Source organism: Pituophis catenifer, unplaced genomic scaffold, assembly GCF_029215685.1.
Source record: "Pituophis catenifer annectens isolate HBS135680 unplaced genomic scaffold, rPitCat1.0.hap2 SCAF_4, whole genome shotgun sequence".
NCBI lineage: Eukaryota > Metazoa > Chordata > Lepidosauria > Squamata > Colubridae > Pituophis > Pituophis catenifer.
The window spans coordinates 101,858,636-101,874,497 of NW_027256884.1; the positions used below are offsets into that span (position 1 = coordinate 101,858,636).

At 36.5% G+C, this 15,862-nt stretch overlaps 1 protein-coding gene across 1 annotated transcript in view; it reads left to right on the top strand.

Annotated features, from left to right (window-relative positions):
* The window catches only part of GAP43 (growth associated protein 43), a 71,521-nt gene extending 60,557 nt beyond the window's left edge, over positions 1-10,964 (top strand). The window contains exon 3 of the mRNA XM_070943829.1: positions 10,551-10,964. Coding sequence (XP_070799930.1) covers positions 10,551-10,639 — 89 coding nt within the window. The 3' untranslated portion in view covers positions 10,640-10,964. The remainder of the gene's footprint in view (positions 1-10,550) is intronic.
* The last annotated feature ends 4,898 nt before the right edge of the window (positions 10,965-15,862 follow it).

Sequence of the window (15,862 nt, forward strand, 5' to 3'; positions counted from 1 at the left end):
TGCCAGTTTATATAATACCCTTCTTGGGGACACTCTAATCTCAGCACTCAAAGTTTTCAGACATCTAACAGAAACCTGCTTTATAAAAAGTCTAAGAAACAATGATCTTTAAAATATTTATTGCTGCTTTGCTGCTACAACATATACCTTTCCCTTCTTTTTAATTGCTGTTTTTAATATATTGTTTATTTCATAAATTTATTTTATCCATACTTACCTGTGTTGAATAGAATTGGCAGTTAGGCATACATGGGGTTACAAGCTTAAAAAAGGTTTACTTTGAAATCAGTTCCATTAGGTTTATGTAGTTTACCCCCATATAGTTTGGGTGTAAATGTTGCTGTGATCATTGATACATTTGATACTACGCTCTTAACCACAGTCAAAATTGTTTCCAAGTAGGTCATTTGTCAGCAAGGCTGATGGAAAGCTCAGAAATAATCCATTGATTATACCTTTAGGTTTGAGCATCAGAAGGTTGTTATAACAATTGCACTGAAAGCTTAAGCTGGCATCATTCCCTTTGCCCACTTTACTACAGACAGACAGTGGTATCTTGAACATGCTATCTTGATATCATTAAAGAACTCTTATTCAGTCTGATAAAAATGTTAAGAAATAAAGAAGGAAAAAAAACCTTTTTATCACCTATCCCACCCAGCATGTCATTTTTCCTTGTTAGAGATCAATATAATTTTGCCCTTGTGATGAAATCTATTTCTTCCAGTTTCTGGCAATAGCTTCTGGTTAGAATTCCAAATTCCAATAAATGGTGTATCCACAAACACCATATAGCATATATAATTATGCAAGACTACCAATGGAACCATTATCTGGAAGTCCCAGAAGTTTTTTCTACTATCACATAAATTCCAGAAAAGTTACCTGACAAATGTTGTTTAAATAAACTCTGGTTAATAGTATTAAATGTTATTATTTATTTATTGTGCATTAATTGCCTTATATGTAGTTACAGATATAACTTTGTTTTTTTTTATTTATATACCACCTTAATTATTTTTACAAATAACTCAAGGCAGTGAACATATCCAACACACCTTCCCCCTCCTATTTTCCCTGCAACAATAACCTTGTGAGGGGAGTTGGGCTGAGGGAGAATGATTGGCCTATAATCATCCAGTTGGCTTTCATAGCTAAGGCAGAATTCACAGTTTCACACTTTTCTAGCTTGGTCCTTTAACCACTAGATCAGGGGTGTCAAACTTGCAGCGTTACGTTGTCGTCACATGACATAGCATGATGTTTTTTTCCTTTCACGGAGCTGGGATGGGCATGGCCTACATATCCATGAGAGCATCCGGCCCATGGGCCGCCAGTTTGACACCCCTGCACTAGCCCAAACTGGCTCAATTTACATGTTAATAATATACAACATTTACATAAACATTTGATAAATTTAGCATTGAAAACAGCACAAGAAATTCACTAGAAACCAATATGGGATAACCAAAGTAATTATTATAAGATCTTAAAGTAACCTTTACCTCCATTAAATTTTTAAGATGTAAACTGGCAATAGTACAAAAGCTTGAAAAGTCTGTGATAGTCTATTGCTTTAAAAAAAATGGACAGAGGCAGAACTGTTTAGAAAGAGTTTTCATTAACTTTTCATTGAAAAGCTGGGCAGGAAAACTTCCTCCAACCTAATTTTGGAAATCATTCACAACTGTATAGAAATCCTATTCATTCTGTATCTAGATTGGCTCATATTGGCAAACTGAAATTTTATTCAAGTGTGTGGAAAGAGGACAGTGCTACATCTGATTAAAAAGAATCTCAGTGCCTCCAAGTTAGCTCAAGTCCTTACAGTTTTCGAACACAATCAAGAATTTAAAAATAATCACGCCAAATGGCTAGAAAATAAAACAAAAATCTGTATGAAGCAACCACATGTGGTAGAAATAGCTTTTCAAGGTCTAGTACAAGCTGCATTATTTTGCCATCTGCCAGATGTCAGCCCACAGCTGGAAACATATCTAGACCTATATAGTCATGCTGTGAAAAATAGTTCACAGCTGTGGTTTTGATAAAATCAGAATCGGGCTTGGTAGGAATATCCCGCAGGTGCTTCTATTAGAACAAACACATCATTAGGAGTCCATAACCCATCATATCTCTATCCATCTATTTTGAATCAGAAGCCATCTTGGCATAATTTTAATCTTCTTTGGGATTTTCCTGTCTCCTCCAAGAGGGCATTATTCAGATCATTCTTTCAAACATTGAAGAGTGACTATGTTCTGATTAGTATCTGCATGTTTGAAGAGTAAAACTTGCTCATTTGACATTTGTTCTCCTACAGAAGACATCTGATTAAAATAAGTTGGGACTTCCAGAAAACAACCTTCCTACTATTTTCAAATCTTCTGGCTCCCCCCCCCTGCTTTTTAAAAAATAATAATAATAATTTTGATTTTTGATGAATAGCCACCAGAGTTTTGTTTTGGATATTTTTAAAAGTAAAAATTTGAAAATGAAGGAAATGCTTTGAGATACTGGTAATCCTTGATTTACTATCACAAATGAGACCAAAATTTCCATTGCTAAAAAAGGCAGTTGCTAACTGAGTCATGATTTTATGACCTTTTTGCCACAGTTGTAAAGCAAATCAATGCAATCATTAAGGGAGTCATGCAGTCCTTAAGTGAAACCCCATGAGCCTTGCTTGCCAGAAGCTGTCTGGGAAGGTCACAAGTGGCAATCACATGAGCCTGTGGCACTGTAATTGTCCTAAATCAGTGTTTCTCAACCTTGGTAGCTTGAAGATGGGTGGACTTCAACTCCCAGAATCCCCCAGCCAGCGCTTGAAGTCCACCCATCTTCAAGCTTCCAAGGTTGAGAAACATTGTCCTAAATACTGTCCTGAATATTCATCATGGGACCTGGTGATGCTGTAAAAGTTGTAAATGTGATGACCATTTTTAAGTCATGTGTCATTTTAACTCTATAAACAGTCATTAAAGAAATGACTGTAAGTCAAAGACTACCTATATCTAGCGTATATCTTTTGATATATCTAGCATATGTAGCATTTCAAAGCTGTCTGTCTATAACCGTAATTGTAGCATTTCAAAACTCTCTCTTATTTATAACTGTAAATAATTTGGACCATTTATAAAAAAATAATATAATTTAGAATAATGCCCAAAAAGTTATATATATATGGGTACCCATTTCAGTGAATATTTAAATGCCTATTAAATATGCCTATCTTCTGGGGAGTTATTATTTGTACATACGTACTTGAAGTACATGCTCAACTGCATTTTCTTCAGTCCTGTTATATAAATGTGTTATATCCATCATCCACAATTAGATTTACTGATCAATGACTCCAATATGGGACAAGCTCTACCACTAAGCAAAGTGTTATGACGGGCTCAGCAGCAAAGGCAATATAGAAGGATATAATTATGGTCATTGCTGACAGTTCTGCACTTTCACACCACTGGCATCTCCACGCCCCGCTCCCCCCAATGCTCACAAAACTCAGTCTGACCTTCAGTTGTCTTCACTTCTGGTGACCTTGGAATCCAGATAACGCTATTACCCAATCAGTGCTAACTTTCCATTTGTCCTAGAGAAAAGTACAAGAATGTCATCCAGTCAGTATCGATTCCTAGAGATGGCCCCCAGTTACATAGTAACACAAATGACTTTGTGTGTGCTTTGCCACCTTTCATCAAATGCATTTAACGTGCATCCTTCCCCGACAGTAAGCTGCAACGCTTAAATAATAATAGCATGCCAGAAAATTTGTAAGGAGACACTTTTTGCATGTTATTGTGGCTAGGTTGGGGAAGGGTGGAAATAAAGGATACGCTCCATAAACAGGAAGCTAAGCCTCTTTGGATTTGGGAAGAAGAAGAGAGAAATGGCTGTTTGAGCCTGGAAGTAAACATTTGAGTGAAACGTGACAAGTTCATTAAAGCTACAGTGATCAAAATAAAAATGCCAACTGTGCACCAATGTCAGTAAACTAAAGCAAATTAAAAAAATAAACCAAGTGAGATCAAAAAACAGTACATTAAGATTAGTCAGCCTGGAAACAATCCAAAAGTGATGTAAAACAGTAATGCGGAAGTGACGTAAGTAACATAAATTACTTTCAGGTGTGTTGAAAATTCTGTCTCATAATCAGCGTTGAAATAAGTTTAAGTAACTAGTGTTGTTTATTATACATGAAATTGGAGGTGTGTTCCTTTTACTCCTCATCTCAGTTAGAAAATGTTCTCAGATGTCTTGCTCAAGAAGGAAAGCTGAAGGACCATCCCACAAAGGCAGTCTCTTTTGTGTCTGTGTTGCAACAGAAAGTCCATTTTGTATTTCTCCATGCTGCTTAATGAATTGATTGAAATTTCTGATCAATAGCACTAAGAAGTGGTTAGGCTGGAGAAGAAGGATGGGCTGGTATACTTCATGAAGATGGTCACTTCTACAGTGTACAATTAAAGTGGAATTTGGTATAAGAGCCTTGGTGGCGCAGCAGACTAAAGTGCTGTTAAATAGCACCAGCTGCCTGCAATTACTGCAAGTTCAAATCTCATCAGGCTCAAGGTTGACTCAGCCTTCCATCCTTTCGAGGTAGGTGAAATGAGGACCCGGATTGTGGGGGCAATAAACTGACTTTGTATAAAAAAGAACACCGCTTGGGGGGGGGGGGGCGAAAGCCCTACTAAGCAGGTATATACAAAAGTATGAATGCTATTGCTTAACGCATTGTAAACCGCCCTGAGTCTCCGGAGAAGGGCGGCATATAAATAGAACCAATAAATAAAACAATAAATAAATCTGGGCTTTGAGAGGAATGGACAAAGTCATGCAGGATAATTTTCAGTGGCTATTTCTTACCTCTCAACTAGATGCAATGTATTATAAATATTGATTCCTTTTGTAAATACTGTAGTGAAAGTAATATCCATTTTCCTTTCTGTGCTTGTAAACAGTGTAACTGGTTGGCTACTGTGACAAAATTCTGGGCTAGATAGGCCAATGGCTTAATCTAACAAATATTCTTATGGTGCTTTTATAACCCGATTCTTAATTTATGAGAATAACAAATTGTGTTTTGGTGTCTTACCTGAACTACTGCTCTTGTTATGCTGCTGTGCATCTCACTCCATCCCATTGCATTTGCATGCTTTCACCTACCTGCTGAGTGAACTAAAATAAGAATGTTGATGAAATTTACTTTCAGGATGACAGCACCACAGTCGCTGAGAGTGGGGTGTTATTTTTCTTCAGAACTGGTGAGCGAATGGAGAGGGAGAGACTGGCATTCATCAGGGACAGACTTCCCTCTGAATAGCACTAAATGCACCTGACAGTCTGCCATTTCCACCTCCCTTGAGTGTTTCTTTCAGTACAATTAAGGTGTCTGCTGATGGAAGAAGCCTGGTGGTAGTGGTGAATGAGCACTATTAGGGAGGGGGCAGGAAGCATTCAGAAATGAGCAGTGAAGCATTTCCCCAATATTTTGCTCAGCTGTCAGGCTTCTCTGTATTGCAAGTGGCTTTGGAAGCAAAATGGTGAAACTACCATTCCCACATTCCCAGAAACTGAATATTGTTGTAACAGGGATGAGGCTCTGTATTTATAAATAACATCTCCCTCCCTCCCTCCCTCCCTCCCTCTCTATCTTCCCGCTCTGCCCGTCTCCCTGTCTCCGTCCCCCCCCCTCACACACACCACCCCTTTGAGTGATGTCTCTGGAGAGGCATTGCTGCTTCTGCTCATCAGCCAAAGTTGGAGGATTTCCATGGCAACAAGGCAGCTGGTGTCTAGACATAGGCAAAATGCCTGGCAATGTAGCTCTCATTGTGCTTTCTCGACCCTTTACGTACAAAAGCACGTGTCTGCATTGTCACCTCTTTCCTTTCTATTTACTACACATGTACTGTACATGTATGGATATTCCATTCTACAGGTTTCAAAAAAGGAAAGTGGGAAGGGAAAGAGTCCCAAACAAACCACTCAACTATTCACATTAAGGAAGCAAGGAGATGGTTGTTTCGATGAGTTTTGGAGAGCGTGTAAATGAGGTAGAAAATGATAGGCATCTATTAGGTTTAGTGCAAAAAAGGTGCACTTTCTCTCATTTGTATTCTAAGAAATGTGATAACAGCTCTGTGTGCAACATAACTGAATTCCATTTTCTTTCTTTGAATATGGAATAGTCATATAGTGAAATATTTTTTAATGTAAAGTTCCCGACTGATGCTTTTTGTTTTAACTTTAAACTTCGAAAGAAAAATGTTAACGCAATGATGGCTGATAATTTGCCTTTTGTATCATTATGAAAAATCACACTGATTGGGCTGTGGATTTTGTTTTGTTTTTCAAATCTTTTTGAAAAGTTTTGTTTTGCAAATATCTAGCAATCAGGAAAACCTGGATGGTGTTCATCACAAATGGAAAGTCACCATTATGTATGTTTTGTATAGACCTCTTATAAGCTATGATTTTAAAAGAATAACATGTCAGCTTTTTTACAAGTGGGAACTTTTCTCAATACCTGGGAAAGGGGAGAGGGAATATCTTTTCACTTTAATTTAGAAGGTGGGATAAGTTAGCAATTTCTACCAATGGGAAAATGGCCCCAGCATCTTTTGCAATGCTAAGTTGCAAGACAAACAATAGCCTTGTTCCAGATAAAATGGTACAAGCCATAAATAAATAAAATTAGCCAGGCTCAGGAATTTTGAAGTCCACAAGTCATAAAGGGCCATCTGTTTTAGAGTTTTAAAACCTTTTCCATTATGCAGGATGCATAAAGATAGTGAGAAAACAGTTTTTCCAGAATTTGTACATGAAAAAACGGTAAAATAATACATTTATGGAAAATATATAAGAATTAGATTTTGATAAAATAGGTATGGAAAATATAATAAATATATTCAGAATATCTGAATGAATGACCACACCCTGATATTTTTTTATCTACTGTTCCAACTTCAGAATTTTTACAAAAGAGGCAATATTTAAGATGATATTGCACTTTAAAAATGAGGTGTAGGGATAAGACCTTCTTCCAGGTCATTTTTGGAATGCCCTGCCTCCCTATGGAATGTGCCACCTAGAAAGCTTCATTTGGCCATGAATTAACTGTTATAATTACTACCAATCAAGTTGATTTTTCCTTTACTACTTCAGTTTGATGTAAAAAGAATTTGATTTTGAAATTTCTTTCAAAGTATATTTATGAAGTGTGTGTGTGTGCGTGTGTGCGTGCACACACACACACACATTGTAATACCAAGAACAAAATGTTCACTTAATTACAAGCTGACTGAAGATGAAGAAAGGTAGATGAATGTCATGTCTTTTATTGAACAATCATCATTCCAGCAGTCTGTAGCCTCTCTGACTTAGAGAGGCTATACATAATTCATATGTATCTCATGGAAAGATTATGGGGAAACTCTTCCCATTACAGGATATATTTTTTTCCCAATCAGAATGTGCAATAAGCCAAGAAGTCTTCAGATTGATGGAAGGGTGGACAACATAAAACATCTCTAGCTCAGCATCTTCTTCCTCTTTCCAATTAAAAAATGAAATAAGCACAAAAACCATGCTAAGAGAATTCTCAAGCACTCCAAAGCAACTTCTTTCTTAGGGAAAAAACCCCAGAGAGAATGTGCAAAGCAGGTTTTGCTATGGAATTGCTTAAACCATCTTTGCAAGAAATAATTGGGCTAAATTGGGATGTTATGTACCAGTGTACATAACAATTTACTTAACAGTATAATAGTTTAATACATTATTAAATTGTTGTTCTACTTAAAAGTGGTTTTGCATTGACATTAATGTTTGTCTATAGTGGTCTTGCAAGAACATGTATTGTATCCTGTCTGAGGAAGAAATATACATATAAATGAATAAATAATAGGTCTGCTTTCTTTTTCCAATAGGAGTAACAGACCTGTCTGTCTCGGGCAAAACTCTTGTTTAACTACTCATAGCGAAAAGCAACACATCTTTACAAGACGCTTACATGGTAAAATGCTGAGCAACAGATTTTCTTAGAAACCAAGTGCAGATTCTAAGAGCAGATAGAGAAAATGCATTTAAGACAATGGTCTGTTTTCTTAATAATCCGAACAAAGGTCAGGGGAGAGAAATGCCAATCAAGAAGTTGATCCTGAATGTTAAAGAAATGCTTATAGTTGTTTCCGAATGAATGAGGTCAGCTGTAAATGTGAAAACAATTTATAAACAAAGCTTCCTATTATACAGAGTCCATAGAGCTACAAATGATTTTTATTTTTATTTTTTTATGTACTGCCATTATGTTTAATCATTCTAAAGTCACCACAAATGTAAAGCCAAGGCCAAAAGTCATCAGCCTTCAAAAAGAAAGAAAGGAAATGTAACAAAGGCAGTGTGTCGTTGTCTATTCCAATTTAATTAATCCAAGGAAGACAAAAAGAACTGGGCAGATCCCAGGAGACTGTCTTTTACCCGGAAATCCATTCAACCTAATTTCAGCAGTGTAAGGCAATAGAAGCACTTGGAGCGGAGCCTATAAACCATTAACATATAATGCGGTTGAAGTCAATTGAGAAAGCTGCCCTTTCTGGAAACAAAATTGCCCATCTTGGTTTTCAAACATCCACATTTATATTCATAGCTGTGATTCATTTACTAATAAATGCTTATCTACAATAACCTTGTCTTTCAAAAGAACCACATAGTGTGGAAGAAGTAGACATTCTCAAGAAACTGTGCTAGTTTATATCTACTCAAGGTCTGCTCTATACAGCAGCCCACATATGTTGAAGAGAGAGTATCAGCATTTAGAACTTACCTTTAAATTTTATATATTTGAAAGCATGACAGCTTTATGGAACTTTACTTATGCTATGCTTAATACAGTTTTGATAGTGTTCCAAGTATAGATGTCTCTACAATTAGAAACAATAGGCAGAAATGTTCACTTAAAATAAATGTAGATTGCTGAGATATTTATGAGTAAATGAGTAAAACAATAAAGGAACAGAAACAAAATTCCTTGTAATTTATTTACAGACAGAGCTTCATATATTACAATTGTATATTAAGCAATTCAGAATAGATGTTTTTGGGATGTCTATGATGGAACATAATTTCAAATAGTTTTTATAGGTTAGTATCATATTCTATTATTTCCAAAGTGAAATTTAGGAAGGTTAAATTTACCAAAAATATAAAAATTAAAAAACTTGACTTTATATGCTCCAAATGGATTTCATATAGAATTTAAGATAATTTAGCTGAGCTGGAACAAATAAACTCCCTTAGTTTGAAGATTTTTTTCCCAATTCAAATGCATTTGAACTGATAAGATTATTCTAATTCAGAATACATTTTCCAGGTTATTTTTCTCCTTATTTTTCTTATATTTTCCCCAGAAAATTGAATGCTAATTGAAGAATTTATTTGAAAGGGCCAGCTTCTCGTTCCTTTGAATTTTAATAGCTGCAATGTAATTAATTTAGTATAAAAATTATCCTGGTTTCATGGTCTTTTGCAAAACACATAAGCATAAAAGAGAACAACTGAATTTGATTTATCTGAGACACTTCATTAGTCCATCTAGCCCAGTATTCCAACATTGACTGGAAGCATCTGTGCAGGAATCCAGATATCTGGGAGTTTTACCTTTTCTAAATCCTTGTTCTCATCCATCATATTGATAACTCTTGAAAAGAAATGCAAGATAATTTGTCTGGATGCAATAATTTACAGATATGTGGCTCTTTGTATGGGAAAAAAAGAGCGGGAAAAGAGCCAATCAAGCAAGGTAAAATGGAACTTAAATACCAATGGTGAAAATTCCAGAGCTCAGGTAACTTTTCAGATTCCACATAACAATGGGGTTCAACAGCTTCCATTAGTTTCAAGCAGGGGTGAAATGCTCCGGTTCGGACCAGATCGGGCAATCCAGTAGTGATTGTGGCAGGTGGTTTGGAGAACCGGTAGCGATGGCGGCACGAGGCTCCACCCATCTGCCAGGGTGTCATTACTTCCTAGTTTTAACCAGGAAGTAATGTGTTTTTTACCCTCTGCACATGTGCAGAAAGTTTTGCGCATGTGCAGAGGGTCTGCGCATGAATGTGATGTGCACACAGGGCACGTGCACTTCCAAACCAGTAAGGAAGATAAGTAGATTTCACCCCTGGTTTCAAGGTTGCATCCTTTTACAGGCGATGTTGTGACTGCATTTGAAAGTTAGGTACTGCAAAGATTGAGAGTTATATTAAGCTTCCTGAATGAAAGAAATGATACCTCGATCGTGACCAAGGTTTCATACTCCCACTTTGTCCTTCAAACCCTTTCTCCACTCACCCAACATACAAAAAAATATCTGCGATTTGTCTTTGATTCAGTTTAGTGATCACAAAAATGATGCTGTTAAGACTATGTACAGCCCTGGGTCATCGTTTATTTTGCACTCTGTGAAAAGTTTTCAATTTTTTTTTTATAATGAAACTACCAAATTCGGTTCATACACTTCGTTGACAATTTTATTTATTTATACTTCTTAGATGCTGTAGAAGAAACCAAACCTTCTGAAAGTGCCCTGCAGGAAGAAGTGAAAGAAGAGGAGAGCAAGGCGGACCAAGAAAATGCCTGAACCTTAAGAAATGACTTCCTCTTGCCCTTCCCCCCCTCCTTTTTCCTGTATCTTCCCTCCCTTCCTGGTTTCAATCTTCTCCCTCTTTCACCTGTAAATCTGTCTGTCCTCTTTCTCCCTTTCTCCCCCTTCCACCTCTATTCTCTCTGTGTGGCAAACATTTAAAGAAAAAAAAAAGCAGGAAAAATCCCAGTCAAACAGTGTGGCTTAAACATTTTGTTTCTTGGTGTTGTTATGGCGAGTTTTTTGGTAATGATGATTCAATCATTTTGGGAAAATTCTTGCACTGTATCAGAATTGTTTGATCTGCGCGTGTGTGTGTGTTTGTCTGCCCACCACGAGTGCGCTCTTTCTCTCTCTCTCTTGCCTCCCCTTTTCTCTATTCCAAGTGTGTGTGCAATGTTATGTTCCTCTGAGGAGTCCAAACCTATTGAGTGAGTTAAAAGAGAGGGAAAAAAAAGAACAAACATTTTTCTTTTCTCCCCATTTCAATGTGATGATGGAATGAACTATAGGAGACACAACAAACAAAGCAAAAAAGAGAAAAGGGAAAAACACAGAATGAGAATACAAGCCCAGTTTGTTTAATAAAATAAAATAAAGCAAATGTGCCAATTAGCGTAACTTGTGACTCCCGGCTCCTTTTTCAAATTGACAAATGATAATAAAGGAGAAGAATTATGATGATGTCACTGTGATGCATTTCTGTACCATCTCTTCCTTCCCCCCCACCACATTCTAATATATTTGATGAATAAAATGCTTTACAGAGGTTTTTAAGGCAACAGCTGGAGCCAATTATCCTATTACATATGTATAAACCGTGGTATAGGGTAGTTTTTGTGAAAGTGTGAACCTAGGAAAGGCTAAAACAGCTCTCAATCAGATAAATACATATTTTTGTTTGTAGTAGGAAAAGTATTGTACATTACTGCAGGAAGAATATATTTGTGTTTTGAGATACAGAACTATTTATGTAAAATGTGTCACAACAGGAGGAAGCTATTACTTAATTGAAAAGAAGTTTGTGCCAACATTACCCATCTCCCTTTTCTAATGTTTATTTGGGATAATTTGATTTGTTCATCAAATCTTATTTGAAGAGATAGATAGCATACTTCAATGTATGTTACTATAGAATAGAGTCTTATTTCTTTCTATGCTAGATAAGAAGATTGGCAGACTAATTCTATACTGATGCCAAGAAAACAACATAGACATGTCCATGAAGTTATGAAGAGTTAAACTGGACTTAAAAGAGACATTACATTTTTAAGCTATGTATATTTAAGATCACACCACACTTGGATGATGATTTGTGTATAGCCTAAATTTTGCTCCCTATTTTCAGATAAGGATTGGGAGAAAGACTCTTAAAGAGTACAGGATTTATAGGGCGTAGTAAGATATCCGTACAGAAGAATACTTGTGGTAATTATATGTATTCCTGAACTATTTTCTTTTCTGCTTGTTAACTCAAAGATACTTCATATATTTTACAATGACCTTATTTTGAATTGATAGCCCTGATATATAGATTACTCCTTAGTGGGTCTCCACTACTACTGTGAACTTCTGTATTATAGATTGTTAGAGTCTCAATTTCAATACATTGGATAAATTACTCAAGTTGACTAGAGGGCCAAACTTTAGTAGCCCTCTAGATATTATTATATTCAAAATCCCATCTGTTCCATTCATTATAGCCAATGATCAAGGGAAATGGGAATTGTAGTTTAGTATCAGGAGGAGCCACAGATCACTTATTGCTGTTCTGAAGGGAGGATAAGGAAACCAAGAGCCAGTAAGTGATTGCATTTCTACAGGTATATAAGCTAGCACTAATGATGTTATCTACTTTGGATCTGCAAGAAAACAAGCAAGCTCAGAGAACACTAAGGACCTCTCATTCCATAAGTATCTCCTAATTCCATTTCACTTAATTATGATTGTTGGGCATTTATATACGTGCAGCTGTTGGTGCTGCTATGTTGAAATATTTCTTGCAATGCAATTCAAGGCTGGCAGTCCAAGCCCTTCCTCTGGAATCAACAACTTCTGTTCACCTATTAACTGATTGTATGTATACTTCTATCTCTTCGAATCCAATTTCAAGAAGAAAACAATTAGAACTATTTCAAGTAGCTTATGAGATCTAGTGAACATACAAGTCATAATATTCAAATGTCACTCATGTTGGTTTATTTTTATTATGCTACATGGCTTTTACAAAATATCCAAATGACTACTAAGTGATAATACAATTAGTTTAATTTAATGCTGATTGGGTTAAAGATGCTCTAAAAATGGGAACACTCATTTGTGTAAGGGCATTTTATAAGTATCAAGATATAGAAGGCTTCCGTGTCTGATTCCCAATTTCCTACAATCAAAAATTTGGTTGATGCCTTTATGCATCAACCAAATGCATAAAGGCATCAATGAATAAAAGAGGTACACATTTATGCATGACTATGTGTTAAAAAGAGAAATAAGTTATATTTACTTGATATATTTGGAGTAGAAAGAGTAGAAAAGGAAAAAGAAAACAGATAAGCTCCATGGAAACTTTTTAAAAGCTGGGGTGGGGAGGAGAAACATTAGCAAAAATTTTGCAGGGCAGAATGCGGCCACCAGGAATTAAACACAAATCTAAAGGTAACTTTACATATGTTCCTGAAGGTATACATTGCCCTCCACTGGAGGATGTTATGTTACAAGAATGAGAAAAGGAAAACTTTCATCAGGAATTGAAACATGACCTTCTTTGAAAAATGCAATGATTGATTAAACTCATTGGCCCCTACAGATTAAAATCTTAGTCTAGCTGTTGAAAACATTTCCAGTGAATTAAGACATTTATCATGGTAGAATATCTTCTATTAAAGCTTTGCTATATTCACTGTACGTGTAGTGTCACAAACACTAATCAAAATCAAGCTCTGGGGATATGTTAAAAAAAATAACAAAAAAAATTGTTTTTCTAGTAAGCTGTAAATTCTCAAAATGAGATCCTTATTTGCAAGTAGCAACTATCTAGCTGAGGACTCTCACTTCTTACACAATGAAGAATCTTTTACAAAATCTAACATTTTTGTCAGAATTCATTATTGAACATACAGCAGGACCAGCTTTTCTTATCTGATGAAACCTAACAGCCTCAGGCATGGTTTTCTATCTGGTGCCTGCCATTCTTTTTATTAGAATGGAGAGCAAACAGTTTAATTGTATTGCTGGAAAACCATTTTTGAGGTTTCTTCTGTAAAAGAGCTCTTTAAATGGTCATAAATCCTCCAGGTAGTGGCCTTTTATTGGTCTGATTAATGTGACCAGATTGTTTCTCAGCCTTTTAATAGGTCTCATTCTCAATAATGATGGGAACAATAGCCCCTGTGATCCAAAGTAATTGCATTATACAAACACCACATTTGATATGATAGGAGATAAACTGGTAAGCTCCATAACTGAAACATCAAAGAGGAGATGGTATCAGGAGAAAAAAATTGTCCGGACTTTGGAAGGAAACACACTCGTAAGGCCATATCTCAAGCACTGTTGACAGCATTTTTTAAATGGGATACTGTTTTAGTTGGGACTAAATGTGATCCCTTAGTCATCTTATTTTGGCCATCTTGTTATGACTATTGAAAACTGTCTACACATATTACAATTCTGTTTATTACAGTCATAGACCAGAGACCAGAAGAAATAAAAACACTAAATAAACAATTAAAAAATCTAAAATAAAGTAACAGATAAAATCTATGATAAAATCCAGTCTGCCAATTACATATGGTCTAACTATACTAAAATTACAATCCATAAACTGTGTGGTCCATTCAGAGTTGGGTTTCAGCAGGTTCTGACCAGTTCTGGAGAACTGGTAGCAGAAATTTTGAGTAGTTCGGAGAACCGGTAGTAAAAATTCTGACTGGCCCTGCCCCCATCTATTCTCTGTCTCCCAAGTCTCAGCTGATTGGGAGGAAATGAAGATTTTGCAAAATCCTTCCCCTGCCACGCCCACCAAGCCATGCCATGCCCACCAAGTCACACCCACAGAACCAATAGTAAAAAATTTTGAAACCCACCACTGGGTCCGTTTTCAGTTTAATATTAAAAGTGAAAGGAATAAGCAGTGCAATGGGTTCTCTACAGTTGTTGTACAAAATAGCTGTGGTGGATTAGACATGTCTTTCAGACGAATCCCCAGTGCTGCTGCGCAGAATCTAGCCACCTGCGCTGTAGTTATGGACTGTTCATCCTTAAGCAGTGTTGGAATGGACAGGATGCCTAGCGATTATTGGAAGGATATGTTTTTTTCAAATCTCTCTGTAAAAGGAACATCGTAGGAGTATGTGACCAATGGTCTCCACCTCTCCTGAGCCACAGGAGCAGAGTATTTCAGTCAATGGTATCTTTTTATACTTACCGTACAGGACGGCTGATGGAAGCTCATAGCATGGTATGAGCGAAAATGCTTTCCAATGGTTTGCTGACTCAGACTGGCTAAAATAGCTGGCAGGAGTAGTAACATGTCTAATGGCGTCTGGAATCAGAAACAATGGAGCTTTCCCTAAGTCCGTTTGCCTTTTGATGCCCTCTACTCTTTGTCGCAAGGTTTGTTTTGCTTGCTCATAGTCCAACTTGAGTATTGTGGCTGGGGAGAAGCCTAATTTGGCAAAGTTAGACTCGACAGCCTTGATCCATGACGACGAGAATTTGTCTTGGAGAATTAATGGAGCAAGGCCTTGCCGAAAAAAGTTAAGCTTTAGCCAGAGGTTTAAAGACGCTATACAGATTCTTGCTTTGAATTTTGTCAATCCTGTCTCCAGGCACAGAAGTGAATTTGTGACACAACCCGGCATCTGGAGAATTGCTCTAATAAATTTGGATTGAACTTTTTCCAATGGTGTGAAACACGAAGCTGGGGCTCCGAGCAAGGTCCCATAAAAAAAGCTGTGGTAGCAACTTGGCCAGAAAAAGTTTAATTGCAGCAGGAACATAATATTGTCCCTTTGTGCGGAAAAATTTAATGAAGGTGCTCGAATGTCATTTAAATTTGAAAATTTATGAAATATAAAATGCAATCTCCAAAATACCCATATCACTGAAAGTAGTTAGTGCAAATTATAGATGTTATGTAAAATAATTTGATTTTTAATTACTTTAAAATTATTAAAAATAAAAATGTTTTCTTCTCTTCCAAATACAGATATGGGACAA